The sequence below is a fragment of the Borostomias antarcticus genome, assembly GCF_949987555.1.
Source record: "Borostomias antarcticus genome assembly, chromosome: 18".
NCBI lineage: Eukaryota > Metazoa > Chordata > Actinopteri > Stomiiformes > Stomiidae > Borostomias > Borostomias antarcticus.
The window spans coordinates 8,063,338-8,077,605 of NC_140251.1; the positions used below are offsets into that span (position 1 = coordinate 8,063,338).

General features: G+C 47.4%; 1 protein-coding gene across 1 annotated transcript in view; it reads right to left on the bottom strand.

Annotated features, from left to right (window-relative positions):
• tln2b (talin 2b) overlaps window positions 1–14,268 on the bottom strand; it is a gene marked incomplete at its 3' end in the record, with an annotated part of 72,236 nt that overhangs the window by 44,726 nt on the left and 13,242 nt on the right. The window contains exons 6-19 of the mRNA XM_084452618.1: window positions 12,097–12,224; window positions 11,181–11,244; window positions 10,912–11,016; window positions 8,606–8,761; window positions 7,009–7,110; window positions 6,772–6,848; window positions 5,277–5,460; window positions 4,944–5,057; window positions 4,292–4,400; window positions 3,457–3,665; window positions 3,189–3,287; window positions 1,997–2,164; window positions 1,287–1,581; window positions 1–107 (exon numbers count right to left, since the gene is read on the bottom strand). The exon at window positions 1–107 is cut by the window's left edge and continues 60 nt beyond it. Of these exons, the coding sequence (XP_084308744.1) occupies window positions 1–107; window positions 1,287–1,581; window positions 1,997–2,164; window positions 3,189–3,287; window positions 3,457–3,665; window positions 4,292–4,400; window positions 4,944–5,057; window positions 5,277–5,460; window positions 6,772–6,848; window positions 7,009–7,110; window positions 8,606–8,761; window positions 10,912–11,016; window positions 11,181–11,244; window positions 12,097–12,224 (1,917 nt within the window). The remainder of the gene's footprint in view (window positions 108–1,286; window positions 1,582–1,996; window positions 2,165–3,188; window positions 3,288–3,456; window positions 3,666–4,291; window positions 4,401–4,943; window positions 5,058–5,276; window positions 5,461–6,771; window positions 6,849–7,008; window positions 7,111–8,605; window positions 8,762–10,911; window positions 11,017–11,180; window positions 11,245–12,096; window positions 12,225–14,268) is intronic.

The following is a 14,268-nucleotide window of genomic DNA, read 5'->3' on the forward strand; positions in this document are numbered from 1 at the left end:
CTTCTTAGAGTTGTCCATGTCCACCTCTGCCTCAGCGTCCGACCGCATGGCGTTGACCAGGTCAGAGGTCGCCTGGGCCAGGACCCGGGCCTGACGTACCATCTCACCTACACAGAGAGAGAGAGAGAGGGGGGGGGTGAGAGAGAGAAGGAAGGAAAGAGAGAGAGAAAGAAAGAGAGAGAGAGAGAGAGAGAGAGAGAGAGAGAGAGAGAGAGAGAGAGAGAGAGAAAGAGATAGAGATCATGACCCTATAAATACCACTCACTGGGCTAACAACACAGAGAGATGAGGCCAGATCCCTCAGTATCTCTCACTGAGCCACAGTGCACTGTACAGGTTCCTATTCACCTCCTGGTAGCACACAGGCTGATTACGCGTACCACACTAAGAGACAAATAAGCCAACGATTCGGATGAAATCATCTTACACTCACACTAAAATCCAGACAAGACTGTGGAAACACCTGGAGATGTGCATAGAACACTGTATGGAAGATGCTTGGTCTCCCCCTACGCTAAAGCTATGAAAAGCTGTGATTCCCAAACACCCACCACCAGCTAAAAAATAACTACTGAAAATAAATCCTGTGCCGTGACACTCATGCTACACTGCAACTCCAAGCCTAGAACCCCCCCCTCCTCCTCCCAAAGTTCTTTTATCATTGGAATGGGGGCTGTAAAGATGTACATACTTCATAGTAAAAGCTACTACTGTAGGTTGATCTTCCTCCAAAATGGTGATTTATGTAAGTACTGTAGGAGTGTTCACCCCTCCAAGAAGGCCCAGGTCATGTGTTTTCTTTTCAGTTTCAAAGCCCCTCTGACTCTGATTGGGACCAGATTTGAACCTCTGTAGTGGTTTTGGATGACATGTTTCTACAACCCCTAGAGGATCGGCCAGGCTCAGAAATTCTTCAGCCTCATGGCTGAACCATAACAAATACTTCAGCCTTTGAAAATGTTTCAACAGAGTCCTGAAGGTCAGTTAATATAAACCATAACCTTTCAACATCTGAGGTCTCTCTCAGTCAAAATACATGGGAATAACTGCGCTGAAGGGCTGAAGCACATCTCAGATGAGAAACGGAGGTTGGGTCTCCTGACGACTTGAGCAATAATTCTTACTTCCCACGTGTTTACTAAATGGATTGTAACTCCAACTGAGAGAGACCAAATTGACCCATAATCACAGGTCAGTACAGAAACTACAGTACAGAAACCATCTTGAACAATGTAACCTTCTCCTCCTCCTCCTCCTCCTCCTCCTCCTCCTCCTCCCTCGCTCACCGGCGTCGCCCATGGAGGTGAAGATGCTCTCTGTGACGGTCATGATCGTGTCGGTGGCCTGGTCGTAGCGTCCGATGGGCTCGCCGCAGCTGGCGTAGTGGCGGACGTGCTGCAGCAGGTCGTGGAGCGCCTGGCCCACCACCCCGGCCGCTGCGCTCACCTGCTTGAGGACCTCGCCGTCGTCGGTGGCCGACAGGCAGGCCTGGACGCAGCTTTCCACCGAGCGGTCCACCAGCTTGCCCGCCTCCACCAGCTGCTCCTGGCACACCGGCGAGCTGATGGTGGGGCTCACCACCTTGTAAGGAAGGAAGGCAGGAATATAAATGATAAAGGGTGCTTGTACCTTTAAGAGTCTCGTGTGTGCCCCCAAATTCAAATCCTAACTGACATTCGGAACATCCCATCATTCACTTCAATGGGAAGGCATGCTCTCTCAAAAAGTATAACTGGTAGGCTACAGCTTAGATATTGACACCATATCTTGCTAAGGGGGCAACTGCAGAGCCATAACCACGACGACGACGTGACTAGTCTCATCGTAAAACTTCGTATATAGTCAGGCGAAACGTGTCAGCGTGACTCGTAGTCTGTAGTCCACGTTTAGAGAGGAAGAAGTGAGATGAACACACACAGTCATTATCAAACACCACTTGGCTGTGTGTGTGTTTGTGTGTGTGTGTGTGTGTGTGTGTGTTTTGGATGGGGTATACCTTGGTGCAGGCCACCAGCTGAGAGGTGGACAGGGCGCACTGAGTGGCAGCTGCGATGACGCGGTTCTGCAGCACCGTGTCCTCCGCCACCTGCGCCACGTTCTTGGCCTTGAGGACCATCATGGCGGCGGCGTTGGCCACCGCCTTGGCCAGGGTCATCAGGATGTCCTGAAACATTCACCACCGTTTGCACCGTTTTCAACACAAAACTCTACTACTGTTAACAACTCATTCCGTCTTCAATATTGTCTAGTATTGACTATTGCCCTAGCCTGACTATACTTCGCATAACCATCTGGGAACTCTCAGTTGGAAACTGTTTGGAAAAGAGCAGGCACTTTCAAAACTTCTTGGCAGGTGAAAGGATGAACCATCTGTCTATCACCGTCTATCACACGCTAACTTCAACCGCTCCTCACTGCTGTCGTCACACCTAAACCCGCCCAGCGGAGCTGTTTGTATTTCAAATTCCTCAGAACCAACTCTGACTGTCAAGAAACAGAATGTGAGCTTGTGAAATCAGGATGGTCTCACGAGGCTACTATTGCTCAGCAGTGTGATCTAATGCTACAGTTCAATGCAATTCATTTCAATCCAAACCTTTACAATGAATAAGATAAAGAAATGACGGTACTGAATGGTACTGTACAAAACTGAGGAGCATGTATACGGTAGCAGTATGTTGTGAATACAGAGCACATGTGGTTACAATGTGTGTGTCTATTTTTAGTTTTTGTTTATTTTGTAATGTTATGTGTAACTGTAATGGATGCGTTGTCACTATGTAAAGTTCTGTTGTGTTATGGACCCCAAGAAGAGCAGCTGCTGCAATGCTGTAGCTAATAGAGATCCAAATAAACTAACCTGAACTAAACCGTCTCTCGGCGGGCCCCTCGCTGCCTAGGGGGACTACAGATGAGCCTAGAAACCACTGTTACTGTACTGGTAGAAATAGACATTGTAAGACATGATGTCAGGCTTTCGGTGGGGTGTGCTCACTGTTACTACTAAACAGGCAACAACCGTGACAGAGTATCCGGTAGAAGTGAGGCCTGATTGCATCACCTGTGCTGTGTGCTGTTTTTTTGTTTGTTTTTAGAACATGAGCATTAGGAGAGAGTATTGTATGTGTTTTCCTGTTTGGCAGTGGTCGTCATAGGAATGGAGAGGGAGCGAGGGAGTGCTCTCTGACCTGGAACCTCTCGTTGGTCTCTCCCTCTCCCATGTGACGCAGCAGGTCCCCGCTGGCCTGGCCGATACTTCCTGCCGCCGTCAGCACCGTCTGCCTGGGCTGGGAAATTACATGATTTTAGTCACTAGCAACACACACACACACACACAAATACACACACGCACACACACCCACACACACACACACACACGCACACACACACGCACACACACATACATCATAACGAAGGACAGAGCGGACGTCCTGGGTTCGGCGGGGCGGCTCTCACCTCGGCGGCTGCGGGCTCCACCGACCGGAGCAGATCGGACACGGCGCCCGCCAGGGTCCTGGCGGCGCCCATCAGGTTCTGCCCGCTGCCCACCTCGTCCTCCATCAGCGCCGCCAGCAGCTTCACGCCCTTCGACATCTCCGTCAGGTTGGAAGAGATGGTGGTGATGGCGCAGCCCACCGCTGTGTAGTCGGTCTCCGTGGGGTCGCCTTGAGAGAGAGCGGGAGGGATGAGAAGGTCGCCGACCCTTCCTCGCCCACCAGCGCCTCCGTCATAACTAAAGCCCATTTGTGTGTTTAGAGACAGTAGAGAGATGAGTATGTCATGCTCATTTTGTGAAGCAGTTTCTATGTGATGGGTGGAAGGGGGATCTCAGTTTCACCTCACAGATGGCTGTGGAAGATTAAAACCCAGTGAAAGGCTGGCACGGGTGGCGCCATGCCAGCCTGCAGGGGGCGCAAGTGTGTGTAGGTGGGGTGGGGTGCAGGGGGGAGCACAGTCAGCCAGTTCAGTTTCAGGACAATGCGCTCAGGACATATTCATCAATAGGAATATTAATCAGGGCAAATGGGAAACAGTCCATTATTAAAAAGGATCAAGTGGGTTTCACGTCAGCTTAGAAAATGTGTGTATTGATTTTGCAACCCGTGGGTTACTCTGGCTTTAAAGAAGAGCCTCTTTACGACAAGAACAAGAGGCCAATTTTCTCTCCAGCTTAGCCTCGACCTGGCATCTCGATAACGAGGATCCCAGCGCGAAATACGCTGTCACCCGGAGGACGGGAATGTGGCTGGAAGCGCCAGTGTGTGTATGGAACGCTGTCCCTACCACTCACCTGCGGTGAGGTTGACCACGGACGCTGTTCCGGCGGTGATGGCGTCCACTTGAGAGTGGATTTCATGTTTGGACTCATCCACTTTGTTCTGGACCCAAACCCTGGAGGCCTGGCAGAGGGACACAGAGAAGGCAGGGTAACGGCTTTCATCACAGCGGGAGACGCTCAACGTGTGCTGCAGGAGCTTTTATCATGAGAGATTAAAGGACTAGGGGCTTCAACACTCCCACGGCATTTGAGGTGTCGGGGCCGCTGGCTTCAAAGTCCATCTTGCGCGTGTGCACGTCAATTTCCAGCGTCTAATTAAACGTAATCCGCAAGAGTTCAGATGGACCACGACATACTACAGAATAAACGCTTCACTTTCTCGATGGACTCTTTGCTTAGCTACTGTAAACACCCTCTCATTGGAAAAAAACTCTATTCGCATCTTTTAGGAAGAATATATTCACGTGGATTAAGGAATTTAATCAACTCCTTCGAAAAAACACACAACAACACTTTCAGGGGAAATAATCTTCAGTGAGCAGAAGGGATTTAATTTGAAGCCCATAAAGAGAGCAGGGGTTTGAGAAGTGCTGAGCGGCAGTGTCGTTCCGTGGCTAGCTCGCTGCGTTGTGCTAAAGGGGGATGATCGGGTGTGAGGCCTCACCATGTCATGACCGAGCGGAGGCAGGTCATCTACAGATCCCAGGTCAGTCTGGGCCTGCTGCACCGCGTGCATACTGCTATGGATAGTCCCCATCAGGGCCTGCTGAGCCAAGTTCTGACAACACACACACACAGACACACACACACAGCACACACACATTAATACACTGACAACAGCAAGAAATTTCACGTCTGAACGTCTATGGCGTAATGCACCATTGATGGCAGTACACTGAAGTCGAACATAGAAAGGTCTTGGTGATGGTATTGTGCTCAGTCAGCGCTGCTCACACGCCGTGTGACTTTGGCGGCGGGCGCCAGCGGGCACTCTCACCAGCGGGGGCATGTGTCCTCTGTGCATCTGGCCCGTTGTGACCTGCTGCTGGGCAGAGGGCATGGTGCCCATGTTGAAGGTGTCGGGCCCGCCCACGGAGCCGGAGCGGATGATCCCGGGCAGCGCCACCGAGCCATGCTCCACTCTGCCCACGCGGTTGAACTGTTGCTGGAGGATGGTGGATCTGCAACAGTCACGGGGCAGAGCACACAGGATGGTGAGGACCAGCTGGTGAGAGGGATACTCCATGCCATTACGTTCTCTCTCTTAGGAAATAATTATTTAAAATTTTAAAATTTTGAAGCACAAACAATCTCTGGCACCCTGCCCCCAGTAAACAGATGCAACAGACACTAATTACGGCTTATTTTGAGAGGCAGCTGTGCTATATTTTGTGCTGGGAACCGAGTCAATGGCACATGGACAGTGAGGGAGTGATACCCAGTCAGTGTCTGCAACAGAATCACACCGGTTCCCCGTGACAACCTGTCTCTGGGCCCTCATGTGGCAGACTGGACCATCTGTAGCATCAGCATCTCTAGCTAGCAGTTCTATAGAGCAGGGCTGAGTTTCCCAGAGGCATCGTAGCGCTACGTTCATCTTAAGCTATGGCGTTCATCATAGCGCTACGATGAACGTAGCGCTACGATGCCTCTGGGAAACTCAGCCCAGAGCATCTTTAGCTAGTGGAATGCCTCTTGGCAGTGTCTCGAGCTAGCAGAACGTCTCTTGGCAGAGCGTCTCTAGATAGCAGAATGTCCTTTGGCAGAGTGTCTCTAGAAAGCAGAGCATCTCTTGGCAGAGCGTCTCTAGATAGCTGAGCATCTTTAGATAGCTGAACGTCTCTAGATAGCAGTGTTTCTAGATAGTTGAACGTCTTAAGATAGCTGAAAGTCTCTAGATAGCAGTGTTTCTAGATAGCTGAACGTCTCTAGATAGCTGAACGTCTCTAGATAGCAGTGTTTCTAGATAGCTGAACGCCTCCAGATAGCAGAGCGTCTCTAGATAGCAGAGCCTCTCTAGATAGCAGAGGGTCTCTAGAGTCCAGCAGTCAGTCAGAGCCAGAAACAGTAGCCAAGCGAGATGAGAGGACTGAAGGAAAAACTGCTTCCAGGAACAGGATATCTTAATGCTCGTCTTCCTGATGAGAGCAATAATAATATAGGGCTGCTTTGCGCTGAGGTATTTTTCTAGAGCTCGGCTAGGAAATAAAGCAACTGTTCGCAGAGGGGAGCATTTACATAAATATTTTTATTTCAGTTTTAGAGAAAATAGAGAGCTCACAATTGGATAATGTTATTTGAAAGGTCAGGATCCTTTATGTTTCCAGAGGCCACAATTCAGAGCACACCGAGATGTGATTATATGCAAAGCCTAGTTTTACATTCACATGTGGAATTACTAGGCTGTAGTCCTAGAATATGCCTGGTCAGCATGATGGAAGCACTTTAGGACTGCACCGAAGGAGACAGAGAATGATATGAGCCACCCTTACTTCTTTGGGGACACAGATTCTTCCAGCATGGTGGATTCCTCATCTCCCTCTAAACCGAAACGATCCTTACTCTGCTTCTGTGGTTGGGAAGATCAACAGGAATCATACAGAGCAATGTGCTTATACTATGGAAAGTAGGCTCCACTGTATCAGTTACATAAAGTTCCACTGTATCAGTTACATAAAGTCACAAGTTGCAACTTTAGGTTTGGTTCTGTCTGGTTTGCCTTAACTTGCCTTTTTGAGGATGATGTCGATGTAGCCAGCGATGAGCTGAGAGATCTGTTCCCCCTCAGTAGTCTGAACAGAGTAGTAGCTCTCCTGGTACTCCCCAAAGTCCTGGAAGACATACACACACACAGAGAAAGCAAGTGGCAGCAGAATTACACATGGAGCAGTAAAGCACAGCTTTTTTGAAACAGTGACAATGGCCCTCATTTACTAAGCGATCGTAAGACAGAAAACTGGGCATACGGTCATTTCCACGCCAAGTTCAACATGTATGAGATGAGTGGACGAGAGAGGTAGGCTAGTAACCTAACGCACACCAGTTTCTATAGGCCTATTGGTTGAAATAGGATATTTTACATTCACACAGGTGTTAGCTCTAATACATTTTTCTGTATGGAAGGTAAAATAACATTTTATTATTATAATTATTATAAATCCTCAAATTGACAGCAATGTGCAATGGTTTTTGGATAGGCTACACAATTCAACAAGGAAGCTGCCCAGCTCGCATGCTGATTGTGTGGATTTACATAATTATACATATTATGAACTACCCCTTAAAATAATTGTAAAATGCAAGATGGTTTTCCAGGAGCTTTCCATGGAGACTGACGAGTTGCTATTGGACGGGAGTCTGAGAAATTTCTGGCCTTGGCCGTATTTCACATCTCCGTGCCGTAAACTACAGGGGCGAGGCCAGAATATGTAGGGGTGGGATATTTAAATGACAATTGCTTTTATCTGCACTGCCCGATCATTTATACAATGGGATTGGCGCCATAGGAATGTTTGATAGATCACATGTGGACGCTGTTTTACCATAATTTCATCGATCGGACCTGCGTTCGGATCTGCGCTCAGATCTGCGCTCCTTTGATAAATAAGGGCCATTGAGCCACTGTCCTGAATCCTTCCATGTCTCACACAGATCTTTATCGTCTAACAACAATAGTAACTTTATCGTCTATGTTAACAACCTCCACTCTCTCCACTCACAGAGTCGACTGTGGGAGAGAGGGACGCTTTGAATGAACCATTATCATTCCTCCTGCTAGTGGAAAGCACTGACTCTGTAGGTTCAACTTCTTCAAAGAGCTGATTAAATATTAGACATGCTAATTTTCTCAATCTGAAATTCCCCCACTTCAAACGTCTTGCCCTCAGAGAGAAAGGGGTGTAATATTTCATTAAAACCACTGTTGGCAAATGTACCTTTGAACATCTTTAAAAATTGCACTCCACGTTAATCTTTAAATGGAGCATTCATTCCAGTTCAGAGCGGCCTAGCTTAATAAGGGGCAGGAAAGCAGACAGAACTGTTGACAATAACCAAGGTAGGAAATTGAAGAAGCACTCGAATGAATAAAACATCCAGATGCTTCACATTCTTCCAGTGAAAATGAGTGCAAACAAACGGTGATGAAATGGGCGAGTGGAATACTGAGAAGAAAACAATGGCCTGAGGCAATACAGAGACTTGGTAATTATTGACCCTGCTGGGAACGGATAGTTTCTTCCTTTTTCCTTTGTTAGATTAGATAGACTTAAAGTTAGCAAAGAACAAAGGTGGTAAGAAGTTTGCTCTAAATAGGGCGACTCATACCAGTGTGAAGCTCTTAGGGGAGGCGGCCCATCTCTTCACGGTGGTGAGCGGCCACTCCTGGACCACGTCTTTGGTCTTCTCGTCTACCCTCATCACCGACTCTTTGGTTATGCCCAGCAGCCGCGGAACCAGCTTGTTCTTGCTCTTCATCTTCTCCTGGACGGACGGGGAGGAAACGTTAGGCACTGTTATTGTTGCTGCTGAACACCTACAGTTATGAAACACTCCGGGAACCTCTGCATAGATATAGAGGACAGCAGTGGTGCAGCATTACTGCTTCTGCTCCAGCACGCGCAGATGTGTGTGTGTGTTTTTGTGAGTGTGTGTGTGCATGCGTGTGTGTGTGTGTGTGTGTGTGTGTGAGAGAGAGAGTGTGTGTGTGTGTGTGTGTGTGTGTGTGTGTGTGTGTGTGTGTGTGTGTGTGTGTGCGTGTGTGTGTGCGTCCGTGTGTGTGCGTCCGTGTGTGTGAGGGTGCGTGTGTGTGTCTCCTGAGTCTGAAAGCTCCAGAGATTGGAGGAAGTGACCCTGTAGATTTCAGGCTTGTTTAACTGTCCCTCCCTGCTGCTCTCCCCCCACCCCCAAGCTACACTACAACACAGAGCCTGCCAGCATGTCAGTACTTTGCTTCCACCAGCTCTCTGCCTGGCTGCCGTGCTCTGTCTCTCCCTGCCCACTGACAATCCATTATGCCTGGCTTCCTAGCGTGAGCCTCCACTTGGCTTCTCTCCAGCAGCACTGAAGACGACATACAATTAGCAGTTAGCAGACTATGGGTGGTGGGAGGCATTGTTTCCAATTCAGGGTCAAAAGGTATTGCTTAGAGACAGGAACATACTGTAGACAGTTCAGATGTAGAGCAGCTTCTACAGCTCAATAACTCTCACCCTCAAGGGCAGATAACATTATCTACATAATCATGATCATCTATGAATAGAAAACTATTAATCTTTCATTGTCTTGAGTAAGGTTATTTAAGCAGTCTTAGCTTTCTGCATTGTATTCGACTCAGGAAGCCACGTTTTCTTATCTGAAGTAGACTTGAGGGAGATAATATCTCAAATCTTTAACCTTGGTTGAGGTTTTCAAAACATCAGCTTGCTCTAGAATTTACTGCACAGGTTGAACTTTATAAAAGGTCTTTTTTTTTTATATCACCACACACACACACACACACACACACACACACACACACACACACACACACACACACAGGCTCGAGCCCCTCCATATCTATGAATCCGGGCTAGTGGAGAGTTTGTTCCAGGAGCCCTGGGAAAGGCTTTCAGACTGACAGGATGGGTGCAGGTCTCAAAATGTATCAGTATCTGTTGTAAATGTACTCTACCTACAGTATCTGTTGTAGGCCTAAATGTACTCTACATACAGTATCTGTTTTAGATGTACTCTACCTACAGTATCTGTTTTAAAGGTACTCTACCTAGCCTACAGTATAGGGTGCTTTTAATGCCTGCACTTGGGAGTGGCGGTCTTAACGCCCAAACGCTGAAACAAGACTGATTTATGGGCTTGTTCTAGCAACATTTTAAACTGCAATGGAAAAGTAACTGACTCTCCAACAATTACATATCATAGAGAGTCTACCTTAATGTTTTCAGTTTGTTATGTGCATATTTAGTTATATAAAAACGACATCAAATCATCACTATGAATTCTGTGAAATGTCATCTTGAAAATATTGCTTAGCGATGCCACGTCATTGTATGAGAGTTCCATATTACTGTACCAACGTTACTGTACATAGGAGTTGGTGTAATGGGAGTTAACACAGCCCCTCTCCAGGATTCCAAATTGTAGTGCTATCGTCAAAATTAGCAACCCAGTTTAAAACCAGCACAACAATGTTAGATTTGAAAAACAGAATTATTTAGAGGACATTTTGAGCTACAAAGTAAGCTTAATTGTTATCACCAAACGTTGTCTGGTTTTATACATTTACATTTTTTTGTGACATTGTTGCGTTAACATAGCCCCTTCCACTACAGTATCTACTCTACCTACAGTATCTACCTACAGTATCTGTTGTAAATGTACTCTACCTACAGTATGTTTTAATTGTACTCTACCTACAGTATCTGTTTTGCTCTCTGAGTGAGAGAGTGCGGGTTGAATCAATTATTCAACAGTATCTTTAAATCACCATCTCTCTCTCTCTCTATCTCTCTCTCTCTACCTCCATCAGTCAGCTGTATTTACCTGGGTCAGCATTCCAATTACTGTCTGTTAAGTGCATAGTCCACAACTTGGTGAAGGAAGCTAGCGGGAGCACTTCCTGTCTCATATCTTACCTTCACCAAGAAGAAAGACACTCCGTATGTTTGCAGAGACCTGGCGAGCTTCACGTACTTCACTTTGGCCTCGATCTCGGCCATCTCGCCACAGCTCTTGTGGTCCTGCGGATCAGAAGGGCGTGGCTACAATAACGTGTGACCGTGGTTACTTTGCTGTGTGTATTGCACAGTTCATGACGTCCACATGGAAATCAGCTTTGCATGTTCCTTTATGCTACACACAGTGTAAATAATCATCTCAAGTGCAGCATGTGTCCATATCGTACCTGGAATATTCTCTTCTCCGACCCTCTCTGCTTGATATACTCTTTGGGTAGAAACTCCTTCAGACTGCAGAGATAAATCACATTTTTACAGCTTTACAGGCATGATGTACAGTATGTACAGTATGTACATTATGATATACGGTACAGGCTTTCCCCCTCCCGGTAACATACTTCAACATACACACGACGTCATTCTTGCCCCACTACGTACATACACACGACGTCATTCTTGCCCCACTACGTACTGCACATAGCTGACAGGAGGGTAAAGTAAGGGATAACGTCTGGCCTGCCGTTCGAAAAATAAGAGCCCGAGCTGAAGTCGGGGGGTTTTGTAACCCACTGAAGGGCTCTTATTTTTCGGTAATGACCGGCTGGCCAATACGTTATCCCGCTTATTACACGGCTACTTACCAATGACATTAGTGCTAATAAGCCTACACTTTATTTCACCAGTGAAACGGTTCCGTGTGCTTGGGCAATGGGCGTTTTCAGAGACTGGCTTGATGAGAATGCAATAGCCCAAACCGTTATGAACTGTTTAGAATGTTCAGCAACTTTCAAACAACTTTCAACTGTCGCCCGCAGACATATAATGTGTTGCCTTTAGCAGCGGTCAATATGGCTCGGTTGCCCTTGACGTTGATCAATTACCAAGAAATAATTGATCTGTAGAATGCGCGATTGTCCAATTAGAATCGAGTACATCAGAGAGCCATGTAATATGTCTGCCGTCGACCCGCTGACTATCCCGCTCTTTGAAACCCCAAAAGAAGGACTGCGAACGGGGAGGGGCCGTCACATGATGGGTGGAGGGAGACTATTATAATGTCCACTTGTGTATTGTACAGACAAGTTGATGTACGGCAATAAGGTGACCGTTAATGCAGCTACGGGGTCTGCCAGAGCTGCTTACTCCAGGAATCCGGGCTTGTGTTTGTGTTCCACATGGGGTCCGAACTGGATCTGCGCCTGGATTCCAGCGAACTCACAGGCCTTATCAAAGGAGACGGGATGGGAGCCGTTCAGTATGTCATCCCTGGCCTGCAGAAGAGAGAGAGAGAAGAAGAGAGAGGGGGAGAGAGAGAGGGGAGGGGGAGAGAGAGGGAGAGAGAGAGAGAGAGAGAGGGAGAGAGAGAAGTAGAGAGAGAGAGAGAGAGAGAGAGAGAGAGAGAGAGAGAGAGAGAGAGAGAGAGAGAGAGAGAGAGAAGGGGGCAATCATACTCAAACTACAGGCAAGGGTAAAGAGCATTCCATTCTATATTTTGAAAGTTGCTCCAGGGAGGAACGTTGGCCAAGTGAATAAGTATAACCGAAACAGCATCACAGAAACACAACTTAGATTTATAGGGAGGGCCAAATTAAATTAGTTCTTGGCAATAAAAGACAGGTTTTAAAACTTTTTAAAATACAGCCTCTATCATTAATCATCACAACCAAAAGCCTAGCGAGCTGAAAGACATCACACAGCGTGTCACGCTCTCAGAGCAGATCATCAATAGTGACTCAGTGTGTCATTAAACCAGCCAATTAGAGCAGCTTGGTCTGAGTGATCCTTTATGAGATGTCACTCATCTGTAGCCATGCCTTTGTGACAATGCAAAGACATCTGTTCTGTTTTACCGTCACCCTCATCAAAGCTATGCTTCAAAGGCCTGTCTGCAGGTCCTACAACCGTTAGGGTACAGTAGCTCTGAGCGCCTGGTGTCTTCCAAATGCATGTTGTTGTCTCCAGGGGCTGGTCAGTTCTGCCTCCCTTTCTCTCTCTCTCTCTCTCTCTCTCCCTCTCTCTCTCTCTTCTCTCTCTCTCTCTCTCTTCTCCCTCTCTCTCTCTCTCTCTCTCTCTCTCTCTAGTCTGCTAGATCAGGCATTCCCAAACTGTGAGGCGGGCCTCCCCTGGGGCGCCCCAAAGAAATTCAGGGGAGGTGCGGAGGGATGGTTAGGGGAAAAAAAGGAAAAACATGTTTTTTATTTTTATAATGTCTATGGTTTTTATGAATGAAATGTGATTTTAAAGGTCAGAAGATCGAAATAAATAATGGGAGAGATGTATCCTAAATTTGTGGATAGTGCAGAGAGAGCCTCCCCCCGCAGGCATGAATGTATTGTGCGAAAACGTCATAAAGTTAACTAGCAACATGTGCCACCAAGCTAACTTAGCTGTGTAACGTTATGGGCTAACTAACGCTGCCTTGCAAAATGGACAAATTTGGGGGGTGGGGGGGGGCCCGGGAGTGTCACTGTTTTCAGAGGGGAGGCCCACATTGATGGAGTTTGGGAACCCATGTGCTGGATTAATGTTAGATAAATGAGGCCTGACAGTCAGGAAGCCTCTGTCACTCTGTGTTCCAACCTCCCTAAAACACCGGGCCCAGCTCAGCTCCTTTCAACGTCCCGTCACATTGATGGTGACGGCGCTGAGAACCCGACCTCTGCAGGGACGGGCGGACTGTGCAGGAGCGCTCAGCGAGCCTAGCGAGCTGAAAAGCACACACACACACACACTAAAACACACACACGCACACTGACATACTGTACACACATAAACATACACACCCAAAAACACACATACACACACGCACACACACACACACACAAACACACACATACAGTCCGTGCACACACACACACACACACACACATGGGGGAAGGTGTCTGTAAAAAAAGGGCTAAGGCTGCATCTGGCAGAACCCCTGCCAGTGTGTGTGTGCGTGTGAGTGTGTGTGTGGGTGTGAGTGTGAGTGTGTGGGTGTGTGTGTGTGTGTGTGTAAGTGTGTGTGAGTGGGGGCGATGAGATCATGGAGGCTACACATCATTAATAAACATTTGAGTTAATCACTAGGATGCTCTCTCTCTACGGACTGCCAGAGATGATATCATATTTAACACACACACACACACACACACACACGCACACACTCAACGACCTACAGTACTGAGTTTCATATTGAAGGGGACTGTTGAAAAGCCTGTCCTCAGAGAAAAGAGACATTTACCGAAAGCATGTGAACTGTGTGCGTGTGTGTGTGCGTGTTTGTGCGTGTTTGTGCGTGTGTGTGCGTGCTTGCGTGTGTGCGTGCTTGCGTGT